The 16,118-nt window shown below is 38.8% G+C and overlaps 1 protein-coding gene across 2 annotated transcripts in view; it reads left to right on the forward strand.

The window, feature by feature from the left end:
- PIK3R1 (phosphoinositide-3-kinase regulatory subunit 1) overlaps positions 1–16,118 on the forward strand; it is a 61,737-nt gene that overhangs the window by 29,540 nt on the left and 16,079 nt on the right. The window contains exons 1-6 of one of the 2 annotated variants that reach the window (XM_082075061.1): positions 2,820–2,837; positions 4,888–4,980; positions 6,685–6,759; positions 9,541–9,672; positions 10,546–10,747; positions 10,947–11,026. In XM_082075061.1, coding sequence (XP_081931187.1) covers positions 9,654–9,672; positions 10,546–10,747; positions 10,947–11,026 — 301 coding nt within the window. In that variant the 5' untranslated portion in view covers positions 2,820–2,837; positions 4,888–4,980; positions 6,685–6,759; positions 9,541–9,653. Of the gene's footprint in view, positions 1–2,819; positions 2,838–4,887; positions 4,981–6,684; positions 6,760–9,540; positions 9,673–10,545; positions 10,748–10,946; positions 11,027–16,118 lie in introns of those variants that run through there. The other variant, XM_082075060.1, reaches the window with a different exon arrangement.

Genomic DNA, 16,118 nt, shown 5'->3' on the forward strand with positions numbered 1-16,118 from the left:
CTCAGAAACTTCTGGAGCCAAATTCCAGCTTTAAATGTCCACTTGTCGTTGCCAGGTACTAACTCTAAAGTATCTCTTTTTACTGAGAACCCTTCCAAAAGGTGCAGCTGCGTGCTGGTTTCATCTTGCACTTTGTAGCAGTGTTGCCAACCCTTGAACGTAAGGTATGCTCTCATCTCCCACACGTTGCCATTACTTTAGAGCTGTTCATGCCTGTCTCTATCAAGGGGGGGGAAGAGTTCACAGATTGCAGCATACCGTGGCTTGTGGTTCATCTCATTGGTTCTCACTGCGGCAAGGTAAAAATAGAGCTAGTGGAAAATCCAGCTTTTATCACCTGTTATCAGAGGCGTCCTTACTATCTGGAGACCCACAACCAGACTTGTGGCTAGAAAGAAGACACAAAAACTGCATGACAGCTTTTCCCAAACAATATTTTGGAGACTGTGGAATTTCAAAGAAATTACAGGAATTTGGGGGGGGGGAAGAATGATTGCTTTAAGTGAGAAACTGATACTGGATTGTAGCAAAGGAATCTACAAAGTTGCTCAGATTCTTAAGAGTGGATTTGGTTCTCCAAACCTTTGTGCTGTGGTACAGCACGCTTCAAAGCAAAAGATACTTTTGAAATCAGGTACTAAATGCAGATTACGTGTGGGCTTTTGTTTTCTTCTCTTTTACTCTGTAGATCTTAATATGCATGCTGAGTTTTCTTCTGGACCATGTAATCTAGAATCAGGACTTCTTTAAGGTATCTTGTATTCTGGCTCTGGGAGTCAAATTGGTTTTTTCTAAAAGTAGCTGTAGTTTAATTTGGTTTAGCCTCAGCCATTTCCTCTCAGCATTTTGAAACTGGAGGGCATTATTCCCAAATTTGGCTGTCTTCTCTGTAAATGTTATAAACTGCCTTCGGTTCTATAAGTACTGTTAAGTTTTTGTTTTTTTTTTTTTCTGACAGATGTCTGTTTCATGGGGCCTTTTGCCTTTAAATGAACATAATTTTCTATTTTGTGCAAAGGTTGGGAAGTTTAAAGAACAAGTCAGTATGGTGCTATGAGTTAATTATATTGGAGATGGCGCAATGAGTAGGAAATCCTGGAACAGGTGGGAGGCTAAGTGATTTTAATTTGTTAATGCCATCTCCAACATGCTGATGAAGTGAGTGCTTTTTTCAGTGTTGCTGAGCACTGTAACTTTGTGACTTGGATGTATTCTTGTGTCATTGCTGAGTTGAAGGTAACTATAGGTTTTACACCTGCTATTGTGCATGTGTATGTGTTTGTCTTTTTGCTATAGAGCTTCTAGTAACGAGCGTGTACATAGTATTAGAAGAGAGGTGAATATCCTGAGTTTTCAGTCATATACATGATTATTTTACAGTTTATGTGTTTATGGGATTGGTGTCATTATTTTGAAGGCTCTATTCATACCTAAAAATCAGTAGTGTCTCTGGTGGATAGAAATTTTCAGTTTTGGAGAACAGGAATGGGATATAGGTAGGAAGAGACAACAGAAATCCTCTGAACTCCTAAAACTGTAGTATTTTTCCAATTGCGTATTTTAAGGTAGCAGAGAAGTATTGGAAATCTCTTTCCTTTTCACCAGTGTGGCATTTGCTTTACATACTTGTGTTCTGTAGAACTGTTATGTATTTTGTATAAATGCAAAGATAAATGCATAGCTTCCAGAAGTGTTTTACTTTCACTAAGAATATTATTGATCCAAGAATACTGTACAACAAAGAGATTTGGTAACAGATTAGGATACAAAAAGAGTTTATAAGCTAAGATCCTGCTTAAAGTGTAGATGCAAAGCATGGAAAGTCAGGGAGGTTGCAGGAAGGGTCTGGGTAGGGTCTTCATCCATCCCATTCCTTATGTTCTGTGGAGACAAAGAGTTTTCTGTAGTGTCTTTCTTCACCCTGCAAGGGCTTCTTCCCATGAACTGAAGTCTTCCCCCTGACATTGTGTTTTCCTTTTTGTTTTGCTTGGACTCCATCCCTCATGTAGAAAATCTAAATCTAGTGGGAAATCTTTTTTTTTTTTTTTTTTTTTTTTCCTAAATACACCTTGCTTATAGGTATTTCGAATGTTTCTCTTGCCGTGATTTCAATGCACAGTTTGATCAATGCGAAAAAGTATAGTTCTGTCTGCTGCTCAGTAGCCTGGATGGACCATTCCTGAGCTGCCCAGCTTCACCTGAAATGCTGCAAGTGTCTTGTCAGGTTTGACTTCTGTCCTTTGTCTCTATTTATACTTCTTCATCTCCTTTCCTTCCTCAGATTTAGTTTAGGCTGTTGACAGTTGCTGCATGCTGCCTCCAGCTGGAATTGTGAGATGAGCATCTTTTTTCAGAGATGATGCAATTTCATTTTTGTTATGCAAGAGGGAGAAGGGTACTTAATGTAGCTACCTCCCTACCTAAGGCAGCAGAAAGTTATGTTCATAAGTAAAAATACATAAACTCTGTTCTTAAAACCTGTTCTTCCTCTGCTACCATGTACAGGATTCATTTTATGCCCTTAGCATTCTCTGAGTCTATTGGTACCTCATAATTCGAGTATTTTCATAGCATGTGATGTGATTCTGATTTAATCTTTCATTTATTCTTTCAATAGATTTGCTCTCATCAAAAGATTCATAGTTTGGGGTTGAAAGGAACTATTTGATCTGAATATTAAAATAAAATGATCTGTATTTCAGAATGCCTCAGCAGAGCCTGCTTGGAATGCAGTATCTTCCATTTGAGCCCAACTTGTGTTTGATAAAGCAGATACGATGTTAAGCTTAAAGAGTTGCTCCACATGGAACCTGAAAGTGGTTTGAAGATGTAAAGAGGTGAAAAGTCCATTCCTTCCCTGAGTAGCTTGTTATGCATTAATAACTATACTTGGAGAGCTGCTCATTAGCTACACTTATATACCATGTGCTTTCTTTGAATTTTGCTTCTAATCACAGTGTTATAACAAGTCAACCATCTGACAAAACTTTGAGTCTATATATCTACTTACTTGCATTTTTAAGCTAATTATGGTGCCACCAAGGAAGGAAGTAGTGTGGTTTTTAACAGAAGCTACCCTCTGAAGAGCTACGCAGACAATCCTTAGTTACAGTGCTGACTATTATTGCTTTATTATATGAGTCTAGAATCAGGTTTTCGTTTATTTTGCCCAGGACTGACAATGTAACTAGCATGTAGTCATCCTCTCAGGGTGTGGTTCAGGCTTTAGAACTCTTGATACTCAAGAATTGCTCTGATTTTCCACGAGTTGTTAAAAAGTAACATCAGCAGGCCAGAGATCTGCTTAGGCAACTCTTTTGGGACTCCTGGATGCTCATTTTCTGGGCCTCTTAAACTGTTATGACTAACAGATGTTTTTCTAATGTTCTTCTCAGTTAAGAATGGACTGGAAAGTATTCCATCATTATCATACCATCATTCTGCTTATTTTTGCAAGGGACTTGTCTCAGTGTCACAGTATGCTCCACTTCCATTACTAGTTTGTAAACTATTATTATTTATTGATTTTTATTTTCTCTTCAGTTTTCCGCACTTCCAGACTTCTTCTGTACCTTCCTTGCTGTCTTACCACTTCAAAATGGTTAGCATTTAAAAAAAAAACTCTAATTGTTGCTTCCAAAATAGGGTGAATTCTCAGCTAAAATTGTCTGCTTCCTCTTTCTTAGTTGTAGTATATTTAATTTTTGTGCTATCTCAAAGTTTTTCTTTAAAAACTCTCTATTCATATTTTGCTGTTGGGTTTGGCTTTTTTTTTTTTTTTTTTTTGTCTTTTTCTCCTTCTACTTATTTATCCTCATAGTTTTGTTCTGCTTCGGTCTTCCAGAAATACTGGGTGTGCATGTATGTATACTTGTGCACGTATGTATACATGTGCATGCAGGCACATACGTGCATGTGTGTTTAAGAATTGCTCTATATTTGTCTGTGGTGAGTTTAATCTCACAGAGATCACCATCTCTTAGGCAACTGGCAGCTTTTACTTCAGTGATTAAGATTTGTTTATCAATCATAATACATTAAACTGTGCCAGACGTTTCTGGCAGTAGTTTAATAGTATCTTTATGTACATGTTCTTGCTTTCCAAGAGTTAAACAGGACTGCTCTAAAACTTTTAAATTATTCTTTTGGCAAAAGATAGTGTGTTTACAGATAGATCATCCCTCATATTACAGAGCCAGAACATTCCTTTATAAAGTGTGTTTCCTTTGTGGAGAAACTGGATTGTGTGAAAACTGACTTTGTAGAAGATCTGTATACAGGTTGGTTTGAAGCTGCAAAATGTCTCTTTCTGATTATTCCATTATTTATTCGTAACCATTCATTGTAAAAAAAGAAAATTCTTGCATCAAAAAACCAATACTTTTAGTAGTATTATGCTTAAAAATCAAAAGCAAACATAAGTTATTGAATGAGTGTGAAATACTTACTTCTACTGCTATTTCAGGCCTTTTAAAGTCTGTTTTATCCAGGGGATCAGCACCTCCCAGGTGGTGATGTGTTTAGCTCCCTCATCTGGTACACACTGGATCTAAATGTTTCAGACCAAAAGATTTTTTTCTTCCTTGCACTGTCTTTCTGCCCCTCCATAGACTGCAAACTTATATTGTCTTTTTCTTTACTAGGAGTATGGAGAGTGATTCTAGGATTGACTGAGGTCCCTAAAACAAAGTGCTATAAAAATGCAACTGTCATCATTTTTATTCAGCTTCCTGATTACTTGTGGCGTGTTCTCATTTAAGCCTGACAAGTGGGATATTTGTTCCATACTTAAAAATTAACTGGTTGCATTATGTGTCTTGACTGTGATAAACAGAATTTGCATTCAACTGTAGCTTGGCTTATTTTTTTTTTCTTTTTCTTTTACAGCTTTTTCACTTCCAGATCTTACGGAGCAGTTCGCACCTCCTGACGTTGCTCCACCGATTCTTATCAAGATAGTGGAGACCATTGAAAAGAAAGGTAGGATGAAGAATGATCTGCCACTTTTTTTTGTTAGTTATGTGAACTAAGACTGCAGAATCAGATCCAAAGCTGGCATCTCCCCTTTCTAGAGCTGCTAATGCATCACATTACTCAACAGATATGAAATAATCTCATTAAAGGTTTGTTGCATTGGTTTCTGCTATGTAGAGGCTATTTGGACTGTAGGAGCAAAACCAAAGTTTACCTCAAATGACATTTAATAACTACTATAAGTATTATAGAAAAGTAAGGGAGATTGGTTTGGTATTGCTTTGTTTTTTTAACTGATAAGCACCTTAAGGTGGTTATGGAAATGCCATCTAAACATTTCATTGGATATATGCAGCCAAACAAGTAATGTTTTGCACCAAAGCAGGAAAAAAAAATATGAAAAAATTACAAGAACTCTTTTAATACTTCAGCACCCAGTTCTTTATTGCTGCTCTATGCTGAGCAAGCCAATGTTATTTTTATGGTTTTTCACTGTCTTGCTTTCCTGTGTTGATGTCTCTCCATGCTGTGGAGGCTTTCCCCTTTCTTCTCCTACATCTTGCCTCTTTTGCCCTATTTCTCTCCTCCTGGCTCTTGCCCTGATGTCACCTTCACAGTCCTCATGCGGTAAGGAGCAGCTTAGTGAGTTCTCCTCATTCAGTGGCCTTGTAGCCGGGGAGTGAGAGGAAAAGAGGTATTCTGATCAGACTCAGGCTCCTGTCCTTCGGGACACAGGTTCTCACATGCTGCTCTGACATTTTCAGAGAGCATAAGCCTTTCCTGAATGAGTGGGAACTTGCCAGTAGAAAGAGGAAGGACCGGTATTTAGCAACAGTTTGCGTACTGCGTCCAGAAAATGCCACTGATACTATTAAATCATCAGTGCTCTGCATCTCTGGGTATGGTCTCTTTCCTTATGTCTTCTCTATTTCCTCTGAGGTAGCTAAGTTGTAAACAGTATCTTTCACATGAAAACACTGTGTTGGTGCCTCTTACTCAGGTGATTATCAGACATACCATGTGAGGTACACAGGTATTTTCTTTCACACCAGTGATGTGACACTCACCCTGCATACACTGTGAGGTTATGGGCTCTATGGAGAGTCAATTGTGATTTAAGGGTTACCTGTCCCATGGAATGGGCTCTCTGTCTCTGTTAACTGCATAGGGTGCCAAAGGTTAGGTACACTTGTAACTTAGAAGTCTCAGTTAAATATTTAAAGCTAATTAGGATGTGCGCCAGAACTTCTGTCACGTCCCTGTCCCATTCCTGTAGGGTGGCCTAACTTAGATTGCTCACTTCTTATTTGCCTGAAAGACCTGGTGTTTCCAGCTGGCATGTAGAGTGTAAAAGAAAATCTGGCTCCTATGTTGCTCCTGCAAGCTGTTTTCTTCCCTGGCGTGTGTTAATCAGTTTCCGAATCCTGGCCTTCTACAGCCAGCCTGTGGAGAGCTGTACAGAATACATGGGACTGCTGGCCCCTCTAGTCTTCCTTGGCCAGCTCATTCTGCAGACCCAGCAGTTTCCCTGTGCAAAGAGCAGTCTCACAGCCTTAAATACAATGACATTCCATAGTGTGGTGGGTGGCTGGTGGTGGGAGAATGTTGCTAATTTATACTGTAAGTACTTGTTTGAAGAAAACAGAAGTATGTTGTGTCATGGCAACAGTAACTGGAATATTAATGCATCCCATCGATTTTGTTTTGAAGGTCTGGACTCCTCAGCTTTGTATGGAACACAAGGCTCAAGCAGCTCAGCAGAACTAAGACAAATTCTCGAAGGTGGTAAGTATAGTTCCCTTCCTTAAAGCACTAGGCAGATTTTGTGGTCAGACTGCTCTTCTTTTCATGGCTTCACTTTGTGTTTTTTCCCAAGAATAATTATTTTAATCACTTTTTGGTCACTTGCTTGTTCAAAGACTGACAGTCTAGCTGTACAGAGAAAAACAAGGTGTTCTGTTTAGAAGCAGGATAGAGACACTATTCCTGTAAGGCTGCAGCGTATTATTTTGTAAACAAATGGTCATTTGTTTACATACAGTTCTGTGTGTGCATTTTTTTGGTCCAGTAGGACAAGAGGCAATACCTGCACAATCACTGCTTGCTACAGAGATGATGCTGGAAGGGAAAGATAACTGAATTAACGTTGCTCCAGCAGGCTGAGTTCTCAGGATTTGGACAGTAAAATGCAACTACACCACTAACACCACATACCCATTCACGTTTGCTGAAATATATTTCTGTCTCTTTTAGATACTCTCCATTTCTGCTTCAGGACAGATTATACTGCCATGGCAACACTCAGTTGCAGTATGATTGATCAGGAGCTGTTGTAGGAAGAGCGCTTGGCCGCAGCATCGCAAGCTGGGGTGCAGCGTAGGGTGTGAACTCCCACTTGCATAAAAGAGCACAAAACTATAAGGGCTAGAAAGAAACTGGTTACATGCCATGTTGCCAAAGGGACAAAGGAGGCAAACTCAAACTGTGAATTATCTCTCTTCAGTTTTAGTAATTGGAAATATTAACAAAATGAACAAGAGATGATACTGTGAGTTGTCTGTTCCTTCAAATCAAAAGGGCATCCTGTCTTCTGATTATGGTGGCAGTGAAGTAGTATATGAGTGCAGCAAACAGGAAGAGGAGATATGCATGTGGTGCTAGCTGCCTAAGCTGTAATTTTAGTATTGTAGTGATATTTTTCAGTCTAGATAAATTCAGATTTTCTATGGCAACAATGTGAATGTATCTCTTAATTTATCTGAATCCCTTTTTAAGTCTCTAAACTGAGATGTACTTTTATGAAAGGTTCATCTATCTCCTCAGATCAAGAAACTGTGGTTTACTGGTATTCTTATTTAAAATGTAATTAGGTTTGACAAAAGAAAACAGGACTTTACCCTTCAGTATATCTTTGAGTTCTCTTTGTGATAGGATCAGAATCTTCCAGGACAGAGCCGGTGTAGTGGATGTCCAGATACATGGATGCAGACAGATCTCATCTGCTCCACCTACTCTCTTTGAATTAGCAGAGTGCTAATTCAGAAAGCAAAGTTGGCTTTGGTCTCAAAGTTGTGAAGTGCATTAGTGTGCTGTTCTGCTTATGGTTAAAATGCTCTCATTAATAGCCTAACTGCCTGCTAGCTTCAACACAGTGCTATCTAGCTCCAAAATCAAAGATGAGTTGCATCTGGCCAGCCCGGCAGATGGAAGAGTTCAGGTCTGTTTATGACATTACACCCAAAATGTGGCAGAGTACCGCAAGTTTATTGTTACTCATGTATTCATTAAAATAATTTGAGATATACTTCAGAGAATGGTTCAACACTGAAAGAACCAGGATTTGACTTGGCTTATGAAATAAAAAACCATGCTGTGAGCAGCAAAACTAATGAAAACTATTTCTTAGGGATTTGTGGTTGGATTATTTGACACATAATTGCTCTTGGAGAATTCATATCCACACTGCAAGTTTTTTTATCTTCTGAGCTGTTCACAGTGTCTTTTTCACCAGGTAAATTCTTTGGTGCCTAGTAAGAATTGAGCTCATACTGCAAGCTCTCCTTTGGGGAAAAGAGAAGGGAGGCAGAGCAGCAGTAAGTTTCTCACTACCCGCTCTTGACGGCCTTTTTTCACAGTAGGTGTAGACATACCACAAATCTGATTCCTCTGCCTCCCAGATGAATTTGGTTGAAACTGGCCTGCTAGGTTTAGGAGTTATTTTACAGGGGACTTGGCTAGCCTAGAAAGTTGGTCAGCGTTAATACCTCTAAATTCTTGAACCTCTAAGTTCTATGCACCTTTGTAAACATTTAGAACTTCACTGAGCCAGAGTTTCAAATTTTAAGATGAATCCTAATCTTGCTTGCACTAAGTAGGCCTTTCTGTATTTTCCTGTTTTTATTTTTGCTGCTGATATTCCTTGCTTCAGGGGTAAAAAGTAGTCCTTGATGTGACTTTCCCAAACACTAGACCAAGTCATAACTATCCTGGAAGGATGTCAGGTTTTACAGGATAAATTCTAACAGCTGTAGAAAACACCAAGCACCTGGTTCTGCATGTGTATATTTGTTTCAATTTACTCACTTAAATATTTACAGGCTTGGAATCTGAAGTTGTTAATGAAACTTCCAGTCATAATAGAAGTAGCTACAAGTAGAGAACCTGCATTTTCCCAAACCCTTGATTAGTACTTAATTCTCACACAAAATACTTACAGGTAAAAGAGAGACCTGTTAAAAATATTCTGATGTTCTGTAACGTTGCCGACATGCAGCACGTCACTACTGTTATTCTGAGTTCAGTCCTGCACTGTATATCACAGAAGGCCACACACACTTGTGGAAGCTGTTTAGTTCATCAGGTGCCAAAGGCCTGGGCATGGTGTTGAGCACTGTGTGGTCTTCATCTCAGAGATACTTCTTGGTGTCTTACAGTCTTTCTTAAACCAGATCTCTTTAAACCAGATCTAAGTTAGCAGCTTTGGATTGATATAAAGCACTTAAATCATGAGCCTTTATATTTTTCCAGTTTCTGATGCCTAACAAGTATGTTGCTCTTTCCCTTTAGATGCCTCTTCATTGGATTTAGAGACGTTTGATGTGCACACTTTATCAGATGCTCTCAAGAGGTATCTCCTGGACCTGCCAAATCCCATCATTCCGGCAGCTGTTTACAGTGACATGATTTCTGTAGCTCAAGGTATGACTATCACATTATTTCAAATGTCAAGCAAAAAAGTTTTTATTAGCATTCTGAATATCCAGTGATCCAGCTGTCACCCACAGAACAGGGAAGATTCTGCACAACTTGGCAGCATCTCAGAAAGCAAATACACCTTTACCACTTTTGATGACAGCTGTTTCAATTCAGATCTAGACCTGCATTATTTACTTATCTATTTAGGTAAACATAATGGAAAATACAAAGGATAACACAGTTCTCATTTTAGTAAGTAGAATAACTACAGAAAAACTGGGGAGAAAAATCAAGGACTTATCTGTATGCAGAAAGCTAATTTTTAACTTTTTATCAGTGCTGACAAAGTAAATGTAGTAGAGGTCATGGTGTTCTGCAGTACGTTGGAAGCTGCAGATTATGAAGTGAGAAGTACATGCATGTAAGATTCATCATCTATAGTTGTAATTTCAAACAAATATAGCTTATGGGCTTTCAGCATGTGGGCCAAGTATTCTGTTATATATCTCAGGACAGGATATTGTTGCTGGTAACCTTCAAAGTTAGAACACCACCTGTGAGACTTATCTAGTGCATCTCAGAATTACCCAATCATGTGTGACTCTAAACACAAGACAGACTTCTACCAGCACACTCTGAACATATTGTGGTTTTTACCAAAATGCATATCTGTTTCCACTTGACTTTTAAATACTTGTTCTTTACTCTTCCCTGAGCATTTTACTTTTTGCAAAAGGAGAAAGAAGTCTCACGGCACTAATGCAGGACAGAATTTTATTTTTTTTTCTGTAAAATTGATGCTTCCAAAGGAGTTATATTTTACTTGTTCAATATTTCTTTGCTGATATCAAGAGCCTTTTATCTGTTTGCTTGCAGAAGTGCAGAGCTCAGAGGAATATGCTCAGTTGCTGAAGAAACTCATCAGATCTCCAAATATACCTCCCCAGTATTGGCTCACACTCCAGTATTTGCTCAAACATTTCCTCAGAGTTTGTCAAGCCTCCAGCAAAAATCTCCTGAACACAAGGTCTCTGGCTGAAATTTTCAGCCCTCTGCTTTTCAAATTCCAGTTAGCAAGGTACGTGGGTCATCTTTATTATATTTTGTACTGTAACTATGAGTTAATTATATACAAAAGTAAGTTTAATGAATTAATTTTCTGATCTTCTAATGATGAGGGCATTGTTGTACATTTTTACTTTTTTTTTTTTTTTACTAATTCTAATGTAAAATTTTGCATTTTTCGTAGTTCTTACTGTCTAATCCATCTCTTGCAGCTCTGATAATACTGAACAGCACATAAAAATCCTAGAGGTTTTAATCACAAGTGAGTGGAATGAGAGACAGCCTGTACCAGGTAAAAACTACTTTTAATTTTTAAAGTTATATACCATTGTTTCTTTTAAATTTAAAAATTCAACTTAAAGACAGCAAATGCATGTTGGTTTTCTTTTTTAATCAAATTCAATGCAAAAGTGCGTAACTACAGAACTAAATATAAGTTGTTCATGTGTTCTATAGCGGTGTGCAACATTTGTTTTGTAAGAAATTGTCTTTTTCATTAAAATCATTTTAGTACCCATAGTTATGCAACTTTAGGACTTCCATTTCTTCTTCAGTAAACAGCAAATAGGAATTTGGGCATTTTTATGACCTGTAAACCAATAGAATGTATATACGGTGGTGGTGTGGTGAATTCTGGAAGATTTTATTTGACTCTCACTCTACTCCCGGGCAAATCTTGTTAGAACTGCAAGACCCCGTAGAGATCATTGGAAGAAAGTAACATTTCCCCCTTTATTTACACATATGGGGTTTTTTACCCCAGAGACTCAAAATTTTTATTTATCAATATCAGTAAACAGTGCAGAAAATATTAAAACCCCATTCAAGAAAATTAGATTGCACTTCTGATTCTATGAGTTAGCATCTAATTTGGTTAACAAACAGTAAAACCCACCTCCGGTTTATACAAAAGTCCCCAGTTTTAAAATCAGGTATTTGGTAGGTGCAAGGCAGAGTTGCTAATGATATGTGCAAAAGAAATTATTAATGCATGGGGACTTTAGATGTTGGTTTAAAGTAATTCAGTTTACAGCTTATAAATAGAGAATATCTGAACAAAGGATAGGGCAATGGTGAACAGAACACTGGGCAGGCTGCAGCTCTTCCACCTCTCTATTCAGAGCACAAAGTAAAGCTCATGGCAGTAGGATTTGTAGGGCTGCTTAAGATTTGAAGAACTAGAACACAGAAATAGAAAAGCAGCAGCAGAAAAGCACTCTTTCTCATATTTCAGGTGGGCACTTTGTATAACCCACTTCATCAGCTAACGAGGATTAATTTACAATAGCTAAGGTTTTTTTGTTCCTATTGCCGTGATTGGAAGGCTTTTTCAACCTTGCAGGCTTTATTACTTAGGAAACTTTCCCTAACATTTAGTGTACTTCTGTTTTCAGCTAATTTATACCTATTTGGTTTTGTTCAATTTTGTCACAATAATTAAGCGGGCATCTCCAAAAGCACTGTGTATTTTTCTTACTAATGCTTCATAACAACCAGCGAGTCTTTCCTTTGCCACCTGTTATAAGCCTTAAAAAGCAAAATGTATTATTGAATCCTCTAATATTCTAAAGAGTTTGCTAGTAGCATTTATTAAAAATTATATGCTTGCAAATGCTTTAGAGTGTGTAAATCTATATGGCTAGAGGCACTAATTGGATAGTCACAAAAGTAGGGTCAACAAGTGAGAGTTTCTTAAGTTTCAAAGTGATAGTTTCTTAAGTTGCACTTAAAAGATCACTTGATTGCATATCATCCTGAGTTGCTTCATATGAGGAAAGTATAAAAGTGAAAGGTGTTGATGCTAGAACTACTAATGAGGACAAGTCTAGTCATCTTGAGAGTATCATTAGGGTGCTTGAAGAAATGTTACTGGATCCATGAGATTTATAGGGTTTGACACTACATTGATAATTACAATCTGAGTTCTGCTGGTTTTCAATATGGCTTCTGTGTTAGTTAATATTTTGTAATGCGATAGTTTATTGTTACAAAAATAGAATTCCTTCCCTGTGCATTTCGAAGTCCATCCTGGGCAGTGAAATGTTTTTTAGTTGAACATTTGCACATCTATTAATATGCTTAAAAAAACTTCAAATAAATTTTTTCAAGCTTCTTAGTCTATGGTTAGCTAGCCTCTGCTCTTAGGCCTGTAAAGTGCTTGAATAATGTTATGTAAGTTTACAGGATTAGGACACAAGTCTGTTTTCCACACCAAAATCATTCATTGACCTGATAATCTGAAGTGCTCTGTTTTTATAGTTCTCATAGAAGTCTCTAAGATGTATTTTTCAGAATTATCATCTTCAACATTATTGCTTGTACTGCCTTGACTTTCCATAAAAGTTGTTTAGAGACATTGTAATAAAAGGAAGATTCTTACAAAAGATAACTTCTGCACTTTTAAAATTGTATTATAGATTGTCGTTCTCAGAACAATTATATGACAAATAAGAGGTTTTAAACGTAAAGAATCTTACTTGCTGAAAATAATGTAATGACAGCTAAGCCATAACAGGGAATTCAGTGCTGCCAGGTTTCTTCTTCACAGTCTGCAGTGATAGCTTCCTCCTTTCTTTTTTCTTTTTGTTGTTCTTAAGCCTGGATGAAAACATTATGTCTAAAACAAAGCTGTGCATAATGTTTTAGTGGTTTCTTACACAGTACACAGATACATTGCATGTGGTATTGGAGATAACTGATGTGAATAGGGAGGAGATCTTTGCACAACTGTGGAGTTTTTTCTTATCACGTCACCCACTAATTATCCTTCTTGCCTCAAAGGAATAGAAAGTATGGAATCGAACCTTATATCTTAACATGCCATAAAATTAGTATCTTAAATTAGGTATCTTTAATTGGACATCTTATAGCTAGAGTGATGCATTGCACACCATAACGCAAAACCAGGAGTTACTCCTAGGCAATTACTTGATTGTTTTAATCACAGAACAACTGTGGACTGATTTTTTTTTTCTCTCTGTCACAGTATTCAACAGCAAACTGCATTTTAGTTTGTGAATTAGAATAGTGCTTAGCCCTCCACAAAAGTTAAAGTATTGAAGTTAAAATGCCCGTTGTGCCTCTGTGTGTAGTAGGTGAAGACAAAGTAATGTTGCAGGAGAAGACTGGAGAAGCGGTTGGTGTTTTGAAGAAGTAGTAATCAGATCCATTTTATGATTCCCATGTCATTCTTTATCAGCAGGAGAGCCAAAAGATGATGTTAGTGGTCAAACTAGGTGATTTAGCACCTTGTTTTAACACCTAACCTGATGATCAGCTACACAGGCCATAATTTGAAGAGTAATGCTGATTTTACAGTGAGAAGCAAAAGCATGTCTCTAAATATGCTATTCAAAGCAGTCTGACAAAAAAAATCTTAGTTGTAACAGATTATAGCTAGCAGTGCTGCATATGTCTCACACATCATACAGAGTTGTGAAGGTGCGTGTGCATTTAGAGGTAAATATGCAAAAAACAGGCTACGTTTGTAGGTATAGAAGACTGGATTTTTTTCAGTTAATTCTCAGGGATAGTGAAGGCACCTGGCTTTCCCGTCTGGTGGAGACCTGCCCTGGATGCAGGTCCCAGAGCCATCCATGGGGCCCGTTGTGTGCTGGGGGCAGCACAGTGAGTTTGGAGCTGGCGGCTGGGATGCAGGTTGTGCACAGGACAGTGGACAATGGGAGAGCTGGCAGAGGATTTTCAGGGGGAACTGGTGGAGACAGGGAGGTGTTAAGGAGCACACAGTGGCTTTGGGTGTGTGAGATTAAGGTGTGTCCTATCCCAGGAAGGTGAAGGGGGATGTGGCGGGAGGGTGTGGTGAGGTGGGCAGGTGGGCTGAGGGGAGCAGCGGCAGAGCTTCAATACGGAGCTGCCATCCTGCGGGCAGACTGAAGCCCCGAGGGCCTGTGCTCTAACTCAGGCTGAGCTGCTTGTCTAGGTTGTTTATTCCTGTAAATAACACTGTAAATAATGGCTCAAGCCGTAAAATATTGCAGTTTTATGCATGAAGAGGTAGGTTTTACTCCTCACAGGGCCATAGGTAAGAATGACTGAGGTAATGAGAACTGCCTTACATGTGACTGGGATGGTGTGACAGTCGTGGCAGTATTGCCAAGATGCAGACCTTTAGCTTTTAGCTGCGCAAAATGTTATCAAACGCGATAGCATAACTGCCAGATCAGGGGAGTGTCTGGGCTGATTCTGTTCCCCTTGGGGTCAGACGCAGAGATCCCCTGCACTGCTGTGGTGCTCAGGCTCGCCCCACTGCCCGGTCAGTCATGTCTTGGGGACGCAAACAAATGTAGGAATGCTGCCCCTTGTCAGGACTTTCCTGCATCGTATCATGGCCTGGGCTGAACTGTCGGCAATGCCGAGCCCTGTCTGGAGACAGCAGAGGACAGTCCGTCCGGGGGGGACGGTGCAGACCGTCCTGCGGTCCGTCCGGGGAGGCGGCATTGCGCATCCGTGCCTCACCCGGCAGAGGGCTCCCCTTCTAAGGTAATAAAAATCAGGCTTTCTGCCCGGTGTAACGGAGAGCAGAATGTTTGTTAGTCACCATACCTAGAAATGCTGCGTTCTTGTTTTAGGTTTTGCCAGCAGCCTATGCTTCATGTTTCCCAATACCTGATTTAAAGTATTTGGCGAAACTGGAATATGTACGACCTTATTAGACTTTTTAAAGATTAATGTAGGTGTGTGCGTGTATGTAAGTATCTGTAACACAGACATGTGAGCCTGTCAGACCTGATCAGTTCTCTTCCTGCTTCGTACATAAATTTTTAGGAAAAAAATGCTGTATAGGTAGAAGAACACTTCGAGTATGACTGCTGAAAATAGTAGGCTGCTGACTTTCTGCAAATACAAATCTATAAATTCAATGGGCATGACTCAAGGTTTTTAAATTTAAATTTAAAAAGTCAAGATAGGGCAATTGTGTGAATATGGAGGTGTGTGTGTGTGTTCCAGTATTGCTTTTGGACAAGATGCTTGATTCCCTTCTGCAGGATGATTAGGAACTCATTTTTGCATAGGCACTGGAATTAAAAAAAAAAAAAATTGCCTTAGGAACAAAGCCTTATCTTTTATCTCTGTGTGGCTACCTGTGCTTTTTTTAAAACTATAAACAATTCAGTGAACTGGGTTTGGGTTGTCTTTTCTCCTTTGAGAATATGTTTCTGTGTGGTGCCCCTATAGAAGGGTTATCAACCCCTTCTGTAATTTTAAGAATAAATAGGGGGCATGTTGGTTACTGTCAGAAGCTGTACCTTTATGTCTGCGCTGCTTTAAATTAAATATAAAACTGGCAGTTGTTCATGTAGGCAAAAGCTAAAACTAGAAAGGCGAGGGACTGCTATAGGTGAAGCTAGTCAATCACCTGTAAA

Source organism: Streptopelia decaocto, assembly GCF_964273445.1.
Source record: "Streptopelia decaocto genome assembly, chromosome: Z".
Classification (NCBI taxonomy): Eukaryota; Metazoa; Chordata; class Aves; order Columbiformes; family Columbidae; genus Streptopelia; species Streptopelia decaocto.